This window comes from Notolabrus celidotus, chromosome 14, assembly GCF_009762535.1.
Source record: "Notolabrus celidotus isolate fNotCel1 chromosome 14, fNotCel1.pri, whole genome shotgun sequence".
Lineage (NCBI taxonomy): Eukaryota > Metazoa > Chordata > Actinopteri > Labriformes > Labridae > Notolabrus > Notolabrus celidotus.
In genome coordinates, this window is record NC_048285.1 from 17,954,618 (window position 1) to 17,979,025 (window position 24,408).

Here is a 24,408-nt window from a genome sequence, read left to right on the forward strand (position 1 = left end):
CAAATCTGATGAATAAAGACTCAGATCAAAGCAGCAGCAGCCACTGACAGGGTGATCACTGAGGTCAAAGGTCAGCAGACACAACATCAGATCCTTCAGTCTGTCTGTGGGGATGAGCCCATGTGGAACAAGATCTGGTACAGACACAACACTCACACACATAAAGGTCTCTAAGCCTTATCTGACTTTTGACCTGAACTTGAGACTCTGACACTGAGCACACTATAACATTGTTAAAAATGTCACATGACACACTTCCTACTCTGCTGTTTCATTCACTAGTTTGGCTAATAAACTGCATACTTCTTCTATCTATAAAAGGAAGTAGGCAGGTCAGTTTTGTAAGCATTACACAGTCTGTATATAGCCTGTTTCGTCTATCATGAGGTAGACTTTAAGGTATTCATATTTACATACCAAGGATTCCCCAGCTCAGACTCTAATTCCTGTTCAATTTATTTCTGGCATGTCTTCTTTGGGAAGGACAAAGCTCTACTATAGTGAAACAATGAAAGAGAATGAATATCATAACTACAGATGAATAAAGGGAGGTCAGTTACCAAAAATAGCTGTGTGTCTGTTATATGTGTGGTTAAGATGTCAGTTGTAATTGCTTACACAAGACTATTTGGTCAACATGAAACTAGCAAAGAAGCTGACAGGTGGCAGCAGACATAACTTTGTTAAAAAAATACAAGGCCTGTATTAAATTTAACTAAATTAGATGATGTTACATTTATAGAAACACAACATACACTCCAAAGAGTATATTATTTGAAGACCTCAAAGCAGACAGTGAAATGAAGTGACAGCTCAGGGACGTGCTTCCAGTCCTGTCACATCTAAGAATAACAATGGCCTATCAAGCCTTGTTTGCTTACATGATACAGCAGAATTACAGACCACTGACCCAACTGAAACCAGAAATAGTAGCGCTGCTCCAGGACAGGGTGAGACAGAAAGAGAGGGAGCATGGGAAAAACAGTGCCTCAGTCAGGCTGCTCTTTGTACAGATATTAATGAAGGAGTAGTTAACATGAGAAAAGGGATAAAATAGATGAGATGGTAAAAAATAAAGGAAAAGACAGAGGCAAGGCTAGAGACTGTGATGTGTGGAGAAGTGGGTGTTTACATCTCTGACAGTTGCTGTGGCCCTCTGACATTTATCACACTTATCTGTCAATAACACACTTCTAGTGACTTGGAGTGAGAAGAAAATGTTATCAAGCTGAAGATAACAACTCTCACTCAATGTGCTGAGAGGAGAAATACAGAGAGAAGATCAAAATGCTGATAATTAAGCACTTCTCAACCTTCATTGCTTGTCTCTTTCAGAGCTAAAGGATGTGAAGTCACATAAAAGAACCTTTCATTTTCAGGATGTTGTCATTCCACTCTACAGCTCGCTGATTCATGACGAATAATGAATAACTTGAATTCACACTCTGGTGAAAGAGACACTTTCATTCAGACTGATTCCATCAGTTATGGTCTGGCAAATGTTGGATTATTATGCTTTTAAATAATCTGTATCACAGAGATATTCTACTTTTCACCAAAACCAAACTAGTGTTCATGGTGTGATACTTCAGTAAAGTTCAAATATCTATTTTGGGACAGGTCTGCAGGCTGGAATCAAACCTGGGCTGCCAATTCAAAGGACTATAGCCTCTGTACATTGGGCGCAAGGTCCAACCACCAGGCCAAACCAGCAGCCCAACAGTTCAATAGTAACAATCCAACCAAACTTACATAGATTTGTCTTAATTTTTACTCCAATGTGAAATAAATGGGAGCTGGTTAGTAAAATGATCAGAAACTGCATTCTGGGTGAATTAGGTATTTGATATGCAAATAGCTAATGCATTAAACATTAAAACTGCAAGATCACCTTGTCAAAATCAAGTACGCATTACTCCCATTTATATCTTAGTGCAGGGTTCCCACTCTTTCCAGAGATCACTTTCAAGGACATTTTCAGTGATGATCAAACTGGTATGACAGTCTAAATTTAGTTCCTAATTTAGTTCCTAAATAGTTTAATATGTTTGTCTCAGTGGAAGTCTACATTAAAGGCATGCAGTCTATGGCTACAGATGAAATCATCTCTTACATGCTTAAAAATTATTGCAAATTGATTATAGAACAATGCAACCGCAGATGTACAGCACTTCACTTTGTTAGTGCAACCAAGCAACAATGATGGGCAACTCTCATCTCAGCTTTCTCTTTTCTTAAAAAAATATATAATTAGCTAAGAAAAAACAAAAGAACCAGCAAAGGAATCTGGAAGCTGCCTTACTGAAATAAATAAATAATAATAATAATCAGAGGATCAGTGCATAAATTGACCTAAATAGATCTGAATGACAAACATGGCCACAAATGTTGAATGGGGATGTGTTTTTTTAACCTTGTTAGATCACACACAGTCATGTTGGAATAATTTTCCAGGACAATCCGTGATTTTCCAGGACATTTTACTTTTCCTCCCATTTTCCAGGTGTTTTCCAGTACTGGAAAACTGGTCAACTGTTTTCCTGGTTTTCCAGTTTTTCCAGGACGCATGGGAACCCTGTAGTGTCTGCAGTTTCTATAACTACAAATGTAAACAATTTAATTATTAAATGATTACAAAAATGTAGCACATTCATTTTTACACTATTCATGGTTCATACTTTTTCCCGTTTTCTTTCCGACTGCAGCTCACTGATCAGAAGATCGGTTCTGCCAGCTTTGAAAGGAACAAAAATACAACCAAACTTAAAGATGAGGGATTCTGACAGAAACAATGATTCTGACAGAGATGACGACATTCCATTCACTATGGACACAGCAGGGAACACCTTTATGAATACAGAGGAAATCGGAAACTCAAAGGAAGGAAAAAAGAGGAGACTTTCTCGAGTTAAATTGGAAAACCAGAAAAGCTGAATGGAAATGTGCCTTCTAAGCAAGTTTTCAGCTTCCACTGTTTTTTTTATTGTATAATGACACAATCGATAGTCAACATGATAGGTCTACCTCATCAAAACACAGAGTTAGCTGTTGAAGGGGAAGACCGAGCAAACTATAGCCATAGCTGTGTCCACTCGATAATGTTTAGTATGACATGTCTCTAACGAATAGTACATCAATGAATGGACTTTCTGACGGCAAAGTAAGGTGCTGAAAAAGTTCTTTATAAGGTGCTCACTTACACCGACATCAGTGTCCGGGTTGGAGTTTCTTAAAATTATCTAAAAACCATGGGAGCGTTGACTTTGTCAACAGCAGTTGATGGTCAAGCTTCCACTCCAGAGGGGTATACTTAGAAGCGAGTTCAGCATTTCCTAGATATCCTCTCCTGATCCAGCTTCACTAAAACTAACAAAGGAGATCTCGCTAAACTGTCACACGAAGCTGGTTATCAACATGTTGAATCAATCCAGAATTACCCTGAGCGCGTTCACATGATGGGGCGGAGAAGGCAACATGTTACCAATCACAGACACTGACAGTCTGCCGTCAGCACATCCACATGAATTTCAAACACTGCACTGATATTAGAAAAATATAAAGAAGTTAAACACATAGACTTATCCAGATTAATTTCAACACAGATGAGTTTCAAACACGAAGGAAGAACTGAGGGATAAGACAAAAAGTGTTTGAATGCGCAAATGACGTCTTATTTCTCATCACTTCACACTTTTTCTGATTTAACCGTGTTGTGTGTCAGTTTTAGACGAAATATTTCAGCTCCAGCGCCGTGGAGAAATACAAATGAGAACGATTCAAAGTGATAACCAGCAGTTTTATATTTAATGCAGTAAAACAATTTCATCTGAATAATCTGACTTCAGATTCTGTTTATATATGATGTCAGGAAAGATAATCAATAGCCTAACTGTCATCAGTATTTTATATATAAATCCTACAGGTAGACAAAGTGTCCTGCCCGTCTTTTCTCCACTGCAGGCTTGACTGCAGTTCTCCCTCCCCTCGCGATCAGCCCACAGAGCTCCATGATCGAGCGAGCTGATTGGTCAGTGGGGGGAGTTTTCTCCAAACTGATCTCTGATCCCCTCGGTTCTCCGGCCACTTTCTCAACAAGGAGTCCAAGCCCCCCAGCATCCACGGGGGGAAATACAAACAAAAACATCCCTTTGAGCTCATATGTACAAGCCACAACACAACACACGTGATATCTGCTGATAAAGACATAGTACTGATTTCACAGATCAGGATAAGTTGACCAGTCATGTTCGAACCTGGGCTGCTAACTTAAAGGACTATAGTCTCTGCACATGGGGTGCAAGGTCCAACCACTAGGCCAAACCAGCACCCCAAAGTTTAATATTAACTATCTAACCAAACAGACATACTGTAGATTTAACTCAGTTTAGGAAAACTATTATGAAATGTTTTTGGTGGCAACTGAAGACTTTCCAGAAGTCTGTGAAAATTACCCTGATAAGGAAGGGAGGATCCCACAAAAGATGGTATCACATTATTTACTGAATTCTTATTCTAGCTACTGACCAAATCTAAATTAGATGACTGTTTCTTGTAGCTTTTCTTGAGTCTTGTAAATTCTGGAAAGTTTATTAATGCTTTTGAGCGTAAACACTTTTTTCTTCTTTTCCAAATTCAAAGATTGACGTGAAAATGGGGACTAAAGTGAACAAAAATGCACTCACTGACACCTGTTAAAAAATAAATCTAATCTTGAGGATCTACTGCAGATCCTCCTGGAAGACTTATATTCACTGACAAAATAAAGGATGGGAAAACACAGCCAAAGTCTTGTCGCCCCTCCACTGATCCATTAGCTGAACAGTAGCCCCACTTAGTTTGGGTCAACTCAGCTCAGCTTAATGGTTCAGAGGAATGTTACGAGAGACTCTTGAAAATGTGTATACTAAAGGCCCTGTCACACGTTCATCAATCACATCAGTTCTGTGACGCCACAGGGCTTTTTAAACACACATCACTCTGTGCCCTCTGCCTGCATCACAATCTGAGAAAAAGACTGATACTAACTCACAAGCCATCAAACCCACCTCGGCCAACACACATACACACACACACATGCACACCTCCTGGCACAGCACACACATTTCGTTATAAACTTAACACGCAGCAGTTTATAGGGCCATGAATGAGTCACTTGTATATTTTACTTTACACTGTTTTGCACTATCTACTTTGCTGCTGTAACACTTTAAATTTCCCCGTTGTGGGACAAATAAAGGAATATATTATCTTATCTTATCTTATAAAAGAATGACAGATCTTTCTACAGCAGAGAGAAATACATTCACAAGATTTGTGTAGTCATTATTTTAAAATATGATTTTGTGGCTTCATTAAAAAAAAAATCTGGATTAATCCTGATAATCTTGCTGAATTCTTGACCTCTTTGATCCACAGCAGATGTTGGAGCTCATTAGGGGGCTTCCATAAACTCCCATGACACCAGGCTCTTTGACCAAACTGTGTTTCACTCTTTCCTCATAAATATGCATGCCTCTTTTTATCTTGTTTTGCTTGTAATAGTGTTACCAGTTAGCCAGGCTTTATGTTATTAATGAGGACTCTGGTGACCTTATTGAGGTTGCATCAAAAGGAGACATTTCTAAGACTAGTCTTGTTGCTGCGACCTTTAGCTGGCTGGATGGCTCTGTTCCCGCTATGTTGGCTGCACACAGTAACTCCCCTCAAGTACAGAGGACGTGCCAACAGCACCTAACAGAAATAGCAGCAAGAAACAGGACTCCAGTGAAATTACAAGAGTTTAAGGTGTGAATTTATCAAGATAGGAAAAGTGCCAATCAGCAAACCAGTTGAATTGTTTCGGTCTACATTTGCTTCAATGTGGGGTCAAAGCTGGTTTGAAGTGGGCCAAAACAATTCAAAGTTAATCTGGATGTTGTAGTACTTGGCTTTTATGAAAAAGCTGCAAGAAAAGAGGTGGACAAGTGCGAAAAGAAAAAGGAGACTGACATTGCACTTTAATAGTATAAAATCCATCTTAGCCGCCTGTATGGCTCCTTTAACAGCTTTATAAACTTCAGTAGAGCGACAGTGAATCAATAGGTCATAAATGTAGAGTGGTATAAAGAGGTGCAGTGAAGCCCTCTGAGTGGGGTTCAGGTGATGTTTTAATTGCTGTGTGCAGAGACAATGAGATGGACAGTGGCAGCTGCAGAAACCAAACTGCACATTCCCACGATGCCAGAGAGAAAACAAGGTCAACTTGTCACACTGACCTGCCAGACACTTTCTTTAAAACACACGCACACACATACTCACAGACACACTGATCCCCAGGGTGCTGGAGCCAAATGCCGGCAGTATCCACTCCACATGCCATCAGAATTAACAATTTCCAAAAGGCAGAGGAGACGAAGGATACAAAGAATGTAAATACAGTGAGAGGATCAGAGCGGACCACACAACAGGGGAGTGAGGGAGGGTCACATCCCTCTCTTATTTCTGCTGCTGATCCGACACTAGGTTCCATTTCATCAGACCACCTGTTACAGAGATCAGACCAGACCAGACCTGGCTCGGTTCTAAGCACGCCAGACTCCAGTCCGTCTTTCAGGAGGACTCACAATTGTTTCGGAGCCTTGGATGGGTCTTTTAGAAAGTCACTCCTTACAGAGGCCGTTGTAATAAACTTTGGCTGTATAAGCATGGCAAAAATGTGGATGTTAGGTTAAGTTTTGTCAGTTCAATGTAATTTAAGATGTCTGCCTTGCTCGACCAGAGCAATGCGTAACACCCCAGGCATGTGGACGTAAGCATGCGATGGGGACTGAAGGCTGGTGGTGCCGGCCAACACTCAGCAAACCAATTCAACATTGGTTACCCCCAGACTCTGTGATCCTGTGTTTAGCCGTGTTAAATTGTGCTCAGTTTTGACCTTTTCCTGAGGGTTTTCTGATCTTTAGACTAGTCTCTTGGTCTGAATTTAAATTAACGTTTGAACAACAAGGTACTTAGTCTCTTCTGACATCCCCGCTGAAAAAAAAAATCCCTGAAAATGCTTCAGCACTGATAGATACCAGATAGATAGATAGATAGATAGATAGATAGATAGATAGATAGATAGATAGATAGATAGATAGATAGATAGATAGATAGATAGATAGATAGATAGATAGATAGATAGATAGATAGATAGATAGATAGATAGATAGATAGATAGATCTTTATTTGTCCTAAATAAAGAGATTTGTTGCCACCGTCTGTACAGGAATAAATGTATGAACACAATAAACAATAAACATCCACCTAGCCTCACAACAATGGTGCACCTCATCCCACATATCCACCCAGCCTCACAACAACGGTGCACCTCATCCCACATATATACACACCGGACACATATGAACACACAGGACACATATATGAACACACCGGACACATTACAATGGCATTCTATTTAGCAGTGCAATTGCCGATGGGACGAAGCTTCTGCCAAACCGGGCTCGCCTACAGTATGGGGATCTGTATCTGCGACCGGAGGGGAGTAGTGTGAAGACTGAGTAGAAGGGGTGTCGAGGGTCCAGTGTTATAGTCCATGCTCTGCGTATGATGGCTCTGTTGTTGAGGTCAGACAGGTTGGGTGTGGGAAAAAGGTTCCGTTTGATTTCATCTACCTACTTGAAGACAGATTTTTACATTTAACAGTATAAAGCCAGGCCCAAAAGTTTTCCAATCACACCCCAAAACCAAAACAATGCACCCCCAAAATCTGCTGACATAGTAATATCATTTTCAGAAATTGCTTACTGTATAGTTAACCTGCTAACAAGATGCCTCTGCTAAGCTGATAATGAAATAAGGAGTGAAATAACGTAGGCTTTAGTGTTGTTTGGCTTTGTCTGGTATTTTTTCATCACTTAGAAGTTTTTGTTTGTCCTCCTTGTTAACCCTTTTCCTTCTTGTACGTACATTGCATTTCATTTCATTCATAGGAAATATCTTGTGAGCATGAACCCTGACAGTCTACAGACTGCATCAGAGAACTACTTTTCCATTAGTGCTCCAAAATAACTCGGATCAATAACAGACAGACATTTGACTCGACATAGCATAGCATCTATGTTTAACCAGCAAAAAAATCAGCAGTGGGAAAAAGTCTATTCTACTTTTTCTTTCACGCCACATTTTGGACATTTTGAACCATAGATGTTCACTTTTTCTTTTTTCAATAAAGACCTCAGGTAGTAAAGACTTCTGACAGAGTGCTGAACTAGCATCACAGCTGTGAAGATCCAACCTCAGACCTTCAGCTGCGAGGAGCAGGACAGGATCACTGACCTGAGGCTAATCCCTCTTTAGTAAGCAGGTCTTTGGTCTCCTCTCAGCAGTCACACTCCAAAGAGAGTTCACTCTGTTCCCCTGCCTTTGATAACTACTTGGCAACAAAACAAGACCTTCTCCCCTCTACTCAAAGTTTCCACTCTCAGCTATTTTGATATGCCCATGCACATAAATACACACATTTATTGAAAATAAGATTAATACATGATGTTTGACATAATGTGAGACATGGTTATCTTCCCATGTCCCACTTTATGACTCCCATAACATTAAAAATAAACTCGCAATCTTACAAATCTATGCCTTCTATATATAAGTATGTGTGTCTGTGTATGACTGAATCTCAAGTGGGACATTTCCTCATGCCTGCTCCCATGGTGGTACAAACGCCCCCTCCATCCTCTTTCCCACGTTCAAAACGACAAAATGGTCCCCATCTCAGCCTCCACTCTGCAAGCATGCAGGAATAAAACAACACAAGCTGCTTGGAAGTATGGGAAAGGCCAACAGGGACACTATTTTTCTTTTTTTTCCCTCTGATGATGGGGAAGGTACAGGGAGAGAGAGAGAGAGAGAGAGAGAGAGAGAGAGAGAGAGAGAGGTCCCATGACATGGCTTCACAAGTATGAGATGTGCATTACTTGCTGCTGGCATACAACGGCTAAAGATAGACTGCAGAAGCAGACACACACACACACATGCACACTGAAAGTTTTCACCCACAGGGTGAGGTACTCAGCAGCAGCTCTCTCCTTTTTTGGTGGATGGTGGAAGGGACATCAATAAATCACAAAACCATTTATGATAAGAATTCCATTCGCTTTCCTTGAGTGCAAGCAAAATGTTTTATTCTGTGTTTATGTTTGTTTTTAAGTTGTACAGAAGTGATCTAAAATCAAAGTTGTTTAAGTGCCAGATAACTGAAGACAAATTACAAAACTACTTCGCTTCATGTCAAAGTTGTTCTTAATGCAAAAAAATTTGCATATTTACATAAAGACATGTAGCACCACCAATACTTAGCCATAATCTCAAAATAACTGTTATCACTACCACTGTTTAAAAATCCTCACACATCTGTTCAAAATGCCTAATTTCTACTAGGAGACTTTTCCCCTCGTCACAGCTTGGTCTAAAGATTCTCATCTTTGCTTTTTTTTAAAAAATACTTGGAAATTATTCATACCCATTAATGGAGGACACTGAAGATATTTTTTTTCTGAAACACTAACTTTACAGACAAACACAAAGTCTACTAAGATTTTCAAAAACTCAGGGATGTACATATTCTCTCTGTGCCACCATATTCTCCCTTTTTATCGGGGTAAACAGTACAATAATAAAAAAAAGACTGATTAAAAAAGTGTCATAACATCCTGTTGCTGTGGGAATCACTTTATGAGACTAGCTGCTGTACAAGTTTAATTTCCCTGTGCAGTATATAAAATATTCATGGTGGAAAAAATTAAAATGTGCAAACAACAACGTCAAATTTACATCCTCTGAAGTTCTTTCAAGAAACTATCAGTTCTAATGTGACTCATCTATGGCTCACATGCTTTACACGCCAAAAGCCTTGCCTTTTAAACATTGGATGGATAAAACGATCAAGTTAAAATACCTCACATGTTCTGATCTGAGGCCTGTTTGTGCTGCATGATGAAGCAGTGAAGCTGTGAAAACAATGATCTCTTTTTATTTCATCAGCTGTTTCTACTTGGAAAGGGTGGAGAAAAATGAAATGAATGAAACTGAATCAAACCACATTAGATATCTCTTTGCTTGATGTCTACTGTGACCTAGATTAAAAAAAAACATATTTCAGTAGTCACAGTTTCATCTGGTGGAAAAAAGTTAAAGCAGAAATGATAACTGGTAAATAAAACTGATGTGTCATTAAAGCTTTATATATACACTTAAAGACTATAAATTAGGCCCTAATTATCCCACAGACAAACACTGAATACAGAGAGAAAAGCAAACCATAAAAGTTAACTGCTAACAGTGGCCGAATGTAACTAACACTGTGAAGCCACACAAACACATCAGTCTGCAGTGTGGAGTCAGCGGCACGGTGTCATAGCTGAGGCCTGACAGGTTGCATTAGGTTAAAAGGATCCTAATGTGCATTAGATGAACCCAGAGCATTATTTCAGGAAAACAACATCCATTATTAAGCAGGGTGTTGAACTCTCAGAGAACAGACAGAGATCCTGACAGTCCTCTGGTCTCCACTTGTGCCAGCTCCCAGAGGACGACTTCAGCGCCAGCTTTGTACTACAACAACTCGACTCTGCTACTTTGATTTAATGTCTTTGTAGCACCAATCTACAGAGGGCCCTGAGAGCTCAAAACACTGCACTCTAAACAACATGCCAAAATACACAATAACCAAGCGCATTTGAAAACATATAAATTCAAAAAGCTGAATGGTTAGGTATATTCCATTTCTGTAACAAATGATTTGTCTTTTAGTGTTTTTACCTTTTGTATTACCTTGTGGAGTGCTGGTTTGACTGATAAGACTCAACATAAGATAAAAAGTGACCATCAGAGGTGTGTGGCATGAGTGTAGCGAGTTGGTCACAGGCAGTGTCTGTACTTAACAATCATCAAAATTACCATTGAGTGAGCTTAACTACTACTGTACTGGTAGCTAGCAGACTTAAGTGAACATGTCCAAAACAAATGGTACTAAACAAAAGCTACACAGTTACACAGAAACTGGACTTAACTCAGTGGAAATCGTCATGCAAGAAGACAGGAAAACAAACAGACTGCGTCTTATCTATCGGTGGGACGTATGTTGGGGATAATTGTTCTTTATTTTACGTAAGTAGGCTTTCTTACATCAGTGATTACCTTTATTGCTTAGCAATAGCAACAGATCCTGTAGCAAGACATCATATTTAAACATCCTCTAGAAAATTTGATTTTAGAATTTTTACAAGAGGAAGAAGAAGATCTCTTTTACTTATGCTGTTATCCTTTACATTCTGCTCAGGTTAATGTCTATTTTTCTTTGCTTTTAGTGTAGCACATTTTGTTTGTTTGGAAAATTGTCTCAGGATTTTCTGGGTTTTATTTTTAAGTGCTGGTGATGGTTTGTCAGTTTGAAGCTGTCCTACACCAAATGAGGACCACCTTTAAGAGCAGACTTGTGCCTCTGACTAAATCATTCTGCTTTTTCACTACATCCTCTGGCCATTTTTCTTCATCAACAACCCACAAACAGAGGCACAGCAGGGTGGTGGATGGGTTTATGAGTAATAAAAGTTTCACTTTGCAATAATTAGCCATGGTTCATGGTAAACAAGCAGCACATGTATCACTCTTAAAAGCCAAAGAGACCAGAGGGCAAGAGGAGAGGCCCCTTGGCCAGGCAGTGTGTTTTTCTCACATTGGTAACACTTTGCAGCAGGACAGAGAGGACTGTGTGTGTTTGTGTGTGTGTGTGTGTGTGTGTGTGTGTGTGTGTGTGTGTGTGTGTGTGTGTGTGTGTGTGTGTGTGTGTGTCTGTCTGTCTGTGTGTGTGTGTTTGTTTGTCTGTGTGTGTGCGTGTGTGTGTGCGTGTGTGTGTGTTTGACCATACAGCAGAAACTGGAGGTGAAGAAACATAAATTCAAGCGTCAGAGTAAAAAATAGCAACTTCTGCACCTGACAGTGAAAGTGCAGCAGCCAATGACGGAGAAAGTATCCATGAATTAGACAGCTCTACATTTCTTTGGTGCTTGAAAATCATCCAACATATTTATTACTTCATTTTGTTATTACCTGACATTAATTCAAATGTCTACGCAGAGTTTTGATCACTAAAGCTGGGGGAAAAGCAGCACCCCTTATGAGTTATAAAGGTTTGAAGTTGCCATATGTTCTCTGGCTCATATCAGCTCTATGTTTCACATCACATCTCATCTAAAGCACACACATGCCTGTTTTTTCTCCTCACCATTATGAACTACTCCCATGACTTCACACACATGACTATATATCATGCTGGATAAAATCAATCTCACAGCACAACTCCATGTGCACTTTAGCAGCTCTGAAGGTGTGCCTCACATCGAAGTCTGGAAACCACGTTTCCCACATCAGGAGTTGGAAAATTCAAGCCCATCTTCAAGCCTGATCTTACTTACCATCTGATCAGTATCACAGACCATTTCTCCAGGTACTGGCTCGCTATAACATCTTGTATTCTGCTGCATTAACGTCTTATTGATGCTTTCCAGGTTCGCAGATTTGCTGGCTGGACATCCTGCAGCTCTGTGAACACTCATGTTAAAAGCTTCTCTCCGTCTGACAAAACTTAAGAGATGGAGACTATTAATGGCCTCGGATGTTGTCAAATAACTCAATCTTACCTCTATCATTTCAGGTCTTTGCAACATTTTCTGTTCTAAATATAAAAGCTAAAATAATCACAAACATCACGGGCCATAGTCATTAAACTTACGATATAACATCTGGAGTGCATATTCTTTCAGTCTTATGCACTGTGGTAAAAGAAAAATTAAAGCACAATGTCTTGCATATTTGTCTATGCTTGTATTTCTGTCTGCACAGTTATCCAGACCCAGAGTGAGGCAGTATTGTATATTTAATTTAGGTCATATAATCTCATCATAATGTATTCCTTAACAGGCAAACATCTCTCATCCTCTTGTTTCTGAAGAGGGAAACAAGAGCAGAGAGTCTGTACATGCAAACCAGGATTTCAGTGTTTTACTCTTTAAAGCAGCTGTTTCTTTGACAATGCAGGCACAATTTGAAACTATAACACTCCAAGATATCAGGTTTGTTTAAAGTAGACATTTAACTACAGATAGAAAAATAATGCAGTTATTACTTACAATAGAAGATTTTTAGAATAACTGATTGTTGAAATGGCACAGAGATCCTCAAACAACTAACAACAGATTAGTTGTTGTTATTCATTTGTGAGTATTGTGGGTTCAGTAGACATAAATTCTTACAAATTAAGAAAAGTGGGAGTTTTAAAAAGTCAGTGAAGTTAATGAGTATTTGCCAGGATGCATTTTATGACACACATATGGCCCATATATCACTGTTTCCCTATCCGGTCTGACATTATGAATGGTGTTGATTTCAACATTTTGGTAAAACTCTACGCCCCTGAAGCCCCAGAGAATGATCACTATTTCTTAAAGCTAAAGCACAGTGTAGAAAGTATTAGTTTGACATTGGAGTCGGAGTGACTGACAAGATGGAACAGCTGGCTCGACTGGGGGCACAGAGAAAGAAAAACTTGAGCCAGTGTAAAGGAGAAAAAACGTTAATTGAACACCATTCTTAAGTCACGTCAAAATGCCAGATTTCAACACTTTATATCTTATGACCTACGGAATCTCTTATACAATACCAATACTTACAAAAATAAATGTTGTCTTTTTGTTGTATTCAAACAGTGGTTGTGAATTCAAGCATTGTAGAATTGTGTCTACAGAGATTTGTTGTGCTGGATGAAAATACCATCTATACCCTTTGGTTGCTGTGGTAAACCAACAACCAACATCATTCTCTATAATTGCAGCTTTTAGCACCCACAAACTTGGTTGCCAGTTTGGCTTCTGGGTTGCCTGTTTAACTTTTTATTTCTGTTATGAGTGCAAGTCTTTCTTTCCGCTTCATCGTAACATCTATTTCAGAAAAAAAGAAATGTTTAATGTATTAGGAATGGGCATGAAAAAAAACATGGTTCTAAGATGTGATTTTGCAAAATGACAGAATGATGAAGATTCTTTTTTTATATAACCTCATTGTTGAGTATGAATCAACTTGCAGACAAAAACAATAATTTGGCTATGCTGAATGTAACTTTGGATAAAAGCTAACTTGCAAAAAAATCACAAGCAGCAGCACAAACAGAACAATAACCGCCCTTCCTTTCTGACTCAAACTGTAACTTCCTCCTCTTTACATCTTTTCTTGATCAAACAGCTGATCCATCCACTTTCTGAGGATATAAAAAGAGATGCAAAAATGTTGGTCAGACAGAAATACAAACTCTTACTTTTGCAGATCAAAGTGAGTCAGACAGACGGACTGAACAAAAATTGGATGATTGTGGAGAAGAAAGTTGCAATCATTTTCTCTACAGTATGTGCTTCTGTATGGACAATCTCAAACTAAAAGTTAATATAACCAAAAATGAATGTAATTTTAAGAACAATTCATTTATCTCCTGACCTGACACTACAACAGTGGTTCCCTGCATGTCTTCACCCTGTCTTACATAATCTCAGCACTCTCCTCAGTGACCCTGGGTAATGATGATATTTTTGGCTGATGAGAGTTTCTCAGTTTGTCAAAACAAGAAAAGCCCACTGGAGGTTTAGAGTTTATTTCAGGGCTGATACAACATTTAACAGTCTGGTTTGTTGGTTTTTTGTTTCTGCTGTGACCCAAGATTAACTAAGCAGGACATCCCACAGAGTAGAGTTACAGTTCTTACAAAAACCTCAGTGAACTCCATGTGTTCAGAGGATATGAGACTATCTGAAAGGGTAACTAGGGAACTACTATGTTGAGTCACTCAAACAGCTCAGTGTAGTGACCCTATTTCAGCTTAATTCCCTTGCCAGCTTCATAAACAAGCTCTCCTCGACGTTTTAAATTACTTCTAAATGGGAGGATCTAATGAATAGTCCTGTAATATTTGTCTGGCGAAATCTGCCCTAAATACATTACATCAGAGGCAGTTCCTGTTGTTTCCTTCGAAGTACAGGAAACAAATATTCCAAACCCTTAACTGAGCCTGTGGATGCAAAAAATAAAAAACAGTGCATCCTGCTTGTGACTTTGAAAGCACCACGTTGACCTTTTGACCTTTCACACTGCAGTAAAAAAAAAAAAGGCTTAGGTCAGAATATAAAAACAGGAAAGGTACCTATAAGGAATTTACAATTTTCCTGTTTTCTCCTGTCAGCTAAACAAGACAGACTTTTACTTTGTTTTATGTCCCAATTTAAACAAAGGGTTAATGATGGGTTTGTCCCACTTTGGCTGGTTGTTTAAGGGGTTGGATAGCAGCTTCTGTCAAAGTCAAATACACTTCCACCGTTTTTATTCTCTGTCCTAATTAGCCTTGTGTACATTTTTTCTAAACCGTTTCATAGTGACTCAGAATCTTGAGATGAGATTATATTTGAGCTATTTTTTGTGGAAAAACACAGATTTTTTGGCATGAATCTGGGACAGGACACAGATAAGCCTCTGGATAACAACTCATATATTTACCAACAGGGAAATTAAGACTTTATCGATTCATGAAGCATGGTCACAGAGAATGATTGTTTCTCAATGGGCAGAAATTGTCTATTAATATTATGTCTCAAATGGACCATCTCATAACTGATCCTAACTAATCAAACTACTTGTTTCCCTGGTTAACTAAAGATGAATCAGTGTTCTTAACTATCTGAAAGTTTAAGCTAAGAAATCACTCCCTGCCATGTATGTTGGTATGTTCATGACACATCTCAAATCCCTCTCCTAAATAAACACCTCAATTATTACATGCTTACAATTTTTACACATGTAGTTCATAAATTAAAGTGTCTTTAGACCCTAATAGGTGTCACAGTTTGTCAATGACACCAGCAGTGAAACAGTAACCCAGCTTTAACTAAAATAAGACATGATGACAACAGGTCATTAAGTAGTGTCAGCAAGCTGACCAGTGTGTGTGTGTTATGCGTCTTGGAGACGGGAGTCCCTTGGGTGGTGTGTTTTCAGGCCTGTGAAGGCACCAGGTGTGGGCAGCTGTCTTTCTGATCAGAGAACTTCAAAGACAGTTAGAGCAGCAGTTGGCGCTATCATTGAGAGGTGAGTTTTCGTAAGCTGTGTTGGCCAAAAATGAGCTCAAACTGCCCGATGAGTGGATTTACCCTGCAGCTAAACATAGAGCTATACATCAGAGTACACTTAAGCTGTTCAGTGTGTGTTCAGGCGCTTCAATATGGCTCACAGATGAAATGCCTCATCGCACATCTGCAGACAAGGCTGATAGTGTTCAAGCATCACTGGTAGGATAGTACTAATTTTAAAAATTTGTCACAACAATAAAAAGGCACATTTTAAAAGTCTGACTCTTTTTTATGTAGATTATAAGGATGATATAAAAAATTCACGCTACATTTTGAATACAAAATTATTTTTCTTTGGGACAAAATGAGAACAAAGTGCAGTTTTCTCCCTTCAATCATATAAACTACAGGAAACAACACAACATTTCAACTCCCTTCCTTCCTTTAACACAGTAAACAAGTGTTGCATCGCTCACTCTGGAGACCAAAAGAGTTGTTAGTAAGACATCATTCAACAAGGCACAACTGCCTGAGCTACATTATACAAACAATCATTTGCTGCGACACAGTGAGTGCACACAAAATGGCCCCGATGACAACAGCACAAAGTCCTGTGAGCTTTCTACATCAGAACAGCCCCACACAGCCGCTCATCTCTGCTTTGCTATATTGACCCAGGTAATGGTGATAATGGATGTTATTCCAGCAACATGAAGATCAAACAGTAAAAGGAAACCTTCTACAATTCAGCCTCCCCTGTGCAATGTTTGAGCCCATTATACAGTTCAGCAGGGAGATCAGAAAGCTGTTCCCATAAAAACACCTGAAAACAAATGCAGTGTTTTTGTGCTTTCAGCACTCACACATGCATTGACAACGAAGTGATGGGTGTGTTTTCCTCTTCCTCACATTTCCTCACATTGTACTTAAGAAAAAACAGACACCAGTGCCAACAACAGTAATGCAAGGTGTTCCAGATTTATTCAAGCCAATGAACTCAATCAACAAATTAGCAAAAATCCCCTCATCATTAAATTTACTGAACCATTTACTACTTGATTGATGAACAGAGTCTGGTGTGACTACAGTGGCAGGAAATAAAGCAGACTTCCTCCTGAAACTTCTACAAGGTCCAGTGTTTTCAAATGGATTTCTAGCTAACACTGCGTAAGCTAGCAAAGTTTGTCTAGCTAGCAATACGTTATTTAGGCAAGTAGGGGAGAATGGGGTTGGTTGGCACACTTGTTACCAGGGGGCACTGTCTCTCAAATTGGGGTATGGACATTTCCAGAATTAGGATCAGAGCTCACCTACATAGTCTTCTCTGGAGTAAGACAGCTGAACTTGAGGTGAGAGGGCTTTTTGTGTTTTTCATGTCAAATTGAAAATATTCAGCTCCTCTGTATTTTTCTTTTAGGCTTTTAAACAATGGGTTTATAACAAAACAAGTGTTACCCCTAGGGGAAAGCTATAGTTTAGATTTTTATTAGCTAGCTAACTAGTTGTTAGATGGTTGTTAGCCTTCATGCTAGCAAAAAAATCCAGTTGGGGTTGGTCGTCACATTCTCTTTGGGGTTGTTTGTCACATGTAACAACCAACCCCTATGTTGACAAAATCATGCATGGTGAAATGAGTTGGAATGCACAGACCCTACATTTGCCATCACTGTAACTCAGACAGTGACTGCATGTAGCCTAGTTGAGTAGGCCATTATTGTCAGGCCTATTTGTTTTGTTCTTTATGTTGTTATATAGGCTGGCCTAAAGATGTGTTTCCTGTTCATGGTCCTTGCTCATTTTATGTTAAAATGCATTAAGTTATGTAGGCCTATCACCTGCCAGTGCAATTCAACTTTCAAATTTAGTTCTGCCTTCTTGCTTTTTTAAAGATTTTTCCCATTGAAATACCATTGTGACATTGTTAATTCCCTCTTTGTTACAATGAGTTGGAAAATGAGAGGGATACACATTCCAAGCCAACACCTTAAGCTTCAATTTAATATAGGAATGACTATTGAAAGATGTTTTGATGATGAGCAATTATCAAAACAGTACAAAGTGTGACAAAGTGTGGCTGATAAAGTGACACTTTAATTATGAGTAACAGGTTAATTCCATCGGATATCTGCAAAATTATAATATTGTGCATCCCCATCTATTTCCATATATACTTGTGACATGTAAAAAATATCTTTGTATTCTTATCCTTTGGCTTGGTCATTGCCTCCAATGTCTAACATGTTACAGCATCATATCAAAATAATACTTTTATACTGACAGTGATCTTTTAAAGCCAGCCTAAGTTTGTTTACTGAGGAGCAACAGCTGAGGCCACAAGCAGTGATCACTGAATGGATTACTGTGTAATGGTGCACAAAAAATCCCTGTCCTTCTCGGAAGTAGTCACTTGATGTCATTATTATCCCGCCTGACCAAGCAAAAGTGAAATCAGGTCAGGACATTTTTATTTTTATCATACTGGCATTTTAAAAAAAACAATGAAATGTTTAACCACCGTGGTCAGTCACTGTGTAAAAATAATTCAAGGACTGAAGTCTGTCAAAGTCTCAAAAGTGACACATCAATGGCATACAGCCCTATCTACTAGGGTGTAAGTCACATAATTTACAGTTTTACTATCCAGTTACTTTATTGGCTTCTGTTATTGTGAGTCTATAACGATGGGAAACAATCATAAATTGTCCTATCCCGTCCAAGTCCTGTTGAATTAAAGGTAACTCAGAGACTCATTTTGTCTGGCTTTTCTACTGTTTCCTCTCCAGGTTTCACTGAGGATCTGGATTATGTTTCACTAATCCTAACAAACGTGATTAGAACGACAACATTTTTAGATCTCTTCAGCTTAATGTTACTCTTTCACGGTCCGGATCAAAACCTTTGGTGGAGGAGTGCTCCTTTTCTGTGTGGGTCCTGAGGAGTCTGTTGCATGGGAACATGTAAACAGAGAGCCTGAACAGCTCAGGGCTTTCTGTCAGGACAGAGATAAGACACCATGTGCCATGACTAACTTCATCCACACAGAGTCATTGTTTCCATCAGATGGTTTGTAATACTCACTGAAGAATATGTAATATTTGTGCAACAAATGTAAAATGCAATAGATGAGAGAGCGAGAAGGAGAGAGCAGAACAATCATCCACAATCCACAAATAAATCCACAGATATTCATAAAGAAATAAAAACTATATGTATGTGAGAGATCAAACAGCTCCAAACACTACCATTTTCTAGTAATCCCAGACCTGCAACCCACACAGCTGCTCATATGCATATATTAAAATGGTCTCAATCTTGGTTGTGGATGTGTCCCCGGAAGAGGTCTGAATTTAGGGACTTTTATTCCAGCTTGCTCTGCTGATCCTCTGCCAGATTACTTCAATTCCGTATGATGCAGTCAAGACTCAACAAGGAAGTGTATTGTCTGTGACCAGCTCACTTCTTCTGAAGAGCAGCAGTTGTTTTGTGCACAGAAACTGAAGCACAGAGCAGAGCAGCAGCGGCAGCAGAAAGTGCTGACCTTCAAACGAGTGAGGTCTAAAGTGAGTGCTCTATGGCCTGTCTTGATTAGCTGATGTCACAGGAAGTGAATAGTTTGGCCATTGAGGGTCATCGTCACAACCTGACGGTATGGTTGTTTCCTGTTTGTTATCAGGGGCTGGAGCCAGAGAAGTGGTATAGACATACCCATATTTGTGCTCAATGTGCACACACACACAAAGAAAGCAGCTGTGTAGATGTTATAGGCTTGACTAGCTGTTCACTAAGGTCATTAAAAGCTTGAAGTTATAAGTGTTTAAGATTTCCAGGTTAGGAAAAATTAACAGCAAACCAACCACAATGTCCTTATTTGGTATGAAGCTAAATGTTATTAATGGACCATGTTTTTGCATCTATCTGTATTGTGAAAAGGTAGCACACATTATTTATAGTTAAAATATCAATTTATTTATCAACCAGTTAAAAATCCAAAACAAGGGAACAGGTGTACTCAGATGATATAAAAACAAATGTTATAATAAGAGGCATATAACATCCTATGGTCAAACAGCTATTCTGAATTAGAACTACAATGTAAGTGACAGGGGAGATATGGACTGAAGCAAGGGACATCAGTGAAGGCATGAAGAAAACCAGAGAAGAAGTACAGGAAGTGGACCTGATAAGAGCAGAGAGCGTTGCTGGAGATCACAGACAATGAGGTGAGGTTGGACTCAAACAGGAGATCAGCACAATATGGGGACAGGAAAGGTTCATGTGGTTGAAGACAAGGGGGATAGGAAAATGTAAACATGTGGATAGAGTGGGAGGGAGGTTAGGTTCACAAAAATAAGAAGGGTGCAGGCATGCAGGGGAAATATCGACCTGTAATGTTTAAAAAAACAAGTTAAGCACCAGCATTAAAGGAAAAGTCTGGTATAATGAAGTTATAATGTGGGTAGATGGGAAAGCGTCCCCCTCTCACCCATAGAACACCACATATAAATCTACACTCACGCGCTCTCTGCTAAAAATAAACTTGATCTGCACCTCACTATGCACCATCCAGCTTTTATTACAGATTCTCACATGGCTGGTATAAGAAAGTAGTTTGACTAAGAAAAATACACAGAGATGATTAACTGCAAACTTTCTGTACTTCCACACAGATATATTCCACACTGTAAACTTGTGCAGTGAGAGCTGTATCTCACTGTGGGAATGTGTGTGCGTGTCTCTGTGTGTGTGATAGAAACACACTGAACAGGCAGGAGCTGACAGAAAGCAGACTGAGCCGCCTGACTACAACCGGACCTCTGTGGATGTCAGCAGCTAAAAATACATGCAGCTAACTTTTCAAACTAACCATAACTTGCTTCATTTGCCATGGAAAATAAACAAGGTGTGATGTCTGTTAGAGGAAATCCAATTAGATGTTTTTCTGCAAGCCTAACATGCTTACTTACAACATGTATGACTTCATGCAACCATGTTCACACAGCATCTATACAGTTTGAAAGAGTTTACATTCCTCTATTTGCATGCATCACACAACCTTCACACAACACATCAACTGTTCTGCATGAATTAAGAATGAAGGGGAGAGATGTGGATGGTACATGAACCTCCCATAGTGTCTTCATGGATTGATTTAATGGGAAGTCCATACATTTTAAATTTACCTCTGAGGACTTTACAAAGATAGTGAACGTCAGAGATAGTTTAAGCATAAATATACAGCCAGGTTCTAGCAACACAGAGCTGCAGAGGCTGGATGGTTTACTGCCCCTGATAGATTTTTAGTGAAAAGTAATGTAAGCAAGAGGGGGCTGTGCAGTTTCACGTCTTTCAAGTGTGCACAGAACACCCACAAGCAATAGACAACCTAGACCTCCAAAAGAAAAGAAAGATCCAAAAGAAAGTTTGCTTTTAATCCCACAGCAACAACGTTGCAAAAAAGTTGATTCCTCTGTCAAAATATATCAACAAAGTATGACGTTGCCAAATAAAATCAGCCTGACTGCACATCAACACCCACAAAGCATCATTCCGACTTTTATGAATGCATATTTTAACTTTCTTTCTTGTAGTGCCTCTGTGCGTCTGAATATGTTGAATCTCGAACCATCCTTAGCCAAATAACAAGAGTCCAAACCCTCGTGTTGCAGAGTAAATGAGTGCGCTCCTCATGTACTCACCTCCCCAGGTGCAAAAGATGACAAAAAGTCCGAAGAGCAGGTAGGAAGTGCCCCGTGAAGCCATGGTTGATGGTCGGTACAGCAGCTGTCCGTGCTAGGTTGTGTGCGAGTAAGTGTGTGTGGTGGGAGTCTGACAAGGACTGGTCCTCTTGGTTAACTGTGTGGAAGAGGGAGGATAGCGGCTGTGCAGCGCGCGGAGGCAAATGAATCAGGAGCTATGATCAGCAGGGGCAGAGACAGGAGGTCCCACACTATAAAAAAAAATTGTCAGTCTGCGCGCGACATTCAGACGTTCTGTTAGCTTGAATTGCACCATATTTTATCGACTTAAGATTCGCTTTAACGTACTCAGTCCAAGCCCTTCAGCCGCTTATTCATTTAGATGAACAGCCAAAGCTTAGAGTTTGGAGCGCGAGTTAAAATCAACAACTGGGATGGATATTTTTTGCAGTGTTCAAAATAGGAGGAACTTTTTCAGGGTGCAGCAGGAGGGCGGAGGTCTAGCAAGAAATATTGCATGGAGTAATAATTTATAGCTTCTTTGGGTTTCCCAAGAAGGCAACATGAGACATTACAGCATCAACAGTACAATCACTTAGGCTATCTCAATAGGAAACCATGAATGGATTAAAGTAGTTTGGATGACTCCTTCATAGGCGTTAATTTGAGAGGCACCCTACTGCAGGCAAGATGGCGCCGCCACAACATCCACACCGGAAGTCCATACCGGAAGTCCATACCGGAAGTGATTCTTTAACCCCCTCTCTACCCAATGCCGGATGCTTCGAACCTATGCTTCGAACTGGAAGTTTCTTCTTCGTGTAGCGTATTGATTGCATTAGTCTGTCGCTGCTAAATCAATTAGCAGAAAGCTAATTGTGATAGAGAGAGTGAGTGAGAGAGATCCCGCTGTGTATGAAGAACAGAATAATGTAGAGTGTTAGTGTGTGTGGGGGGAGGGGATGAGAAGGAAAAGACTGTAAGTAAGAGGGAAAATACACTCAAGCTGTACACAGAGATCTATATTCACCACAAAAACAACAGAGGCTCCCCAGAAATGTGTACTGTACATCTATCATCAGTGGCTGACAGTGGTGCCTCAAGTTGAAATATTTTAGTCCTAATATTCTATGTTGATTTGGAGTTTGTAATAGCAAAAGTGCATTGTTCTTTTTCAAGTACAACATTATCAATACAAAAGGGTTAAGACATCATACATATAACATTAAAAGAACATAAAATAAAGTATAATTCTACATTTCAAGTAGGGGTTGGATGGAAAGAAACAGTAGCTATGTATACATTTGCAGTTTTTCTAGTCATTCTAATTGAAGGTTCCAACTTCAATGTTTTCATGGACGCCAAATAAAGTGATCTTGTTAAGACATTGGTGTACATGCATCAAGCATTCAATCTGAATAAAACTGTTTGACAAGCTCAGAGTGTTTACGCCCATCTAATGTCTCAAAATAGAAGGAGAAACCATTCCCTCTGTTTGTTCTTGTGGTTAATGAACACCCCTGTCACTGTGTCATTGTAACGTGTTACAAATTATGTTAAAAAAGAAACAGTCACCACACACCTCTACATTTTCCTCCTCCACTCGCCCCTGCACCATAGATAACATTCTGCTCTTCTCTCGTGACTGTGGATCTACTCTGGATCTGTATTTCATTCATTCATTAATCTATACATGTGATCACATAGGCAGACAGCATGCAAGGTAATTTGGAACAAACACTACAGCAAACTTAGATAATGTGACAAGTCCCCATGGAAAGAGACTCCTGCACGCTGCACAGTTATCATAATGAACCTGTGGGGAACAGCTGTGCAGGAAGGAAGAGGGGTCACTGGGGGAATCAGTCAAAGGCAAGCAGGTGTGCAGGGGCAGGACACACACCACAGGTGAGGTACAGTCAGGCTAACACAACATAAAATAACATATGACCCAGACAAAACAAGAGAGGCATATGCAGATGTCATCACGGCAGCATCATAATCAGCTTTAAGTATTTCAACACACACTCGGAACAAATGGGTGTGCATGGCTGAGACGTTAACACTATAACTTAGTGATTTGTGCAGGCTTCTAAGTAACTTGAATTCTCAACAGCCTATACACTTTTGGAGTCAATCAACTAGTCAATAATACTGATACGATTAAAATGTAAGTGCAAAAAAGTTCATAGAATTACGCGTAAACCTACGTGTTTTTGAAGGCTTTTATTTTGCGTTCACGTTCCTGTTTTTCAAGGCTTTTATTTTTTTTTGAAGGCTTTTATTTTTGTAACTTCTGGTATGGACTTCCGGTGTGGGTGTTATTGCAACGTTTTTAGCTTTGTAACTTCCGGTATGGACTTCCGGTATGGACTTCCGGTGTGGATGTTGTGGCGGCGCCATCTTGCCTGCAGTAGGGTACTCTTGGTTAATTTGCTGTGAGTGGGCGTGGCACTATAAATTGGTATCTGTCACTTTTCTGAACACGTGCTTCCTACGACGGCGTATTAGGGCCACTATGAAAAAAAAAAGTAAATTTTCGAGAAAAAAAGAAAATATTATTA

At 39.5% G+C, this 24,408-nt stretch overlaps 1 protein-coding gene across 4 annotated transcripts in view; it reads right to left on the reverse strand.

Annotated features, from left to right (window-relative positions):
* The window catches only part of mcamb (melanoma cell adhesion molecule b), a 44,962-nt gene extending 22,413 nt beyond the window's left edge, over nucleotides 1–22,549 (reverse strand). For 2 of the 4 annotated variants that reach the window (XM_034701312.1, XM_034701310.1), the window contains exon 1: nucleotides 21,845–22,063. In XM_034701312.1, the coding sequence (XP_034557203.1) occupies nucleotides 21,845–21,908 (64 nt within the window). In that variant the 5' untranslated portion in view covers nucleotides 21,909–22,063. Of the gene's footprint in view, nucleotides 1–21,844 lie in introns of all 4 variants that reach the window. The other 2 variants (XM_034701311.1, XM_034701313.1) reach the window with 2 other exon arrangements.
* Nucleotides 22,550–24,408: the final 1,859 nt, after the last annotated feature.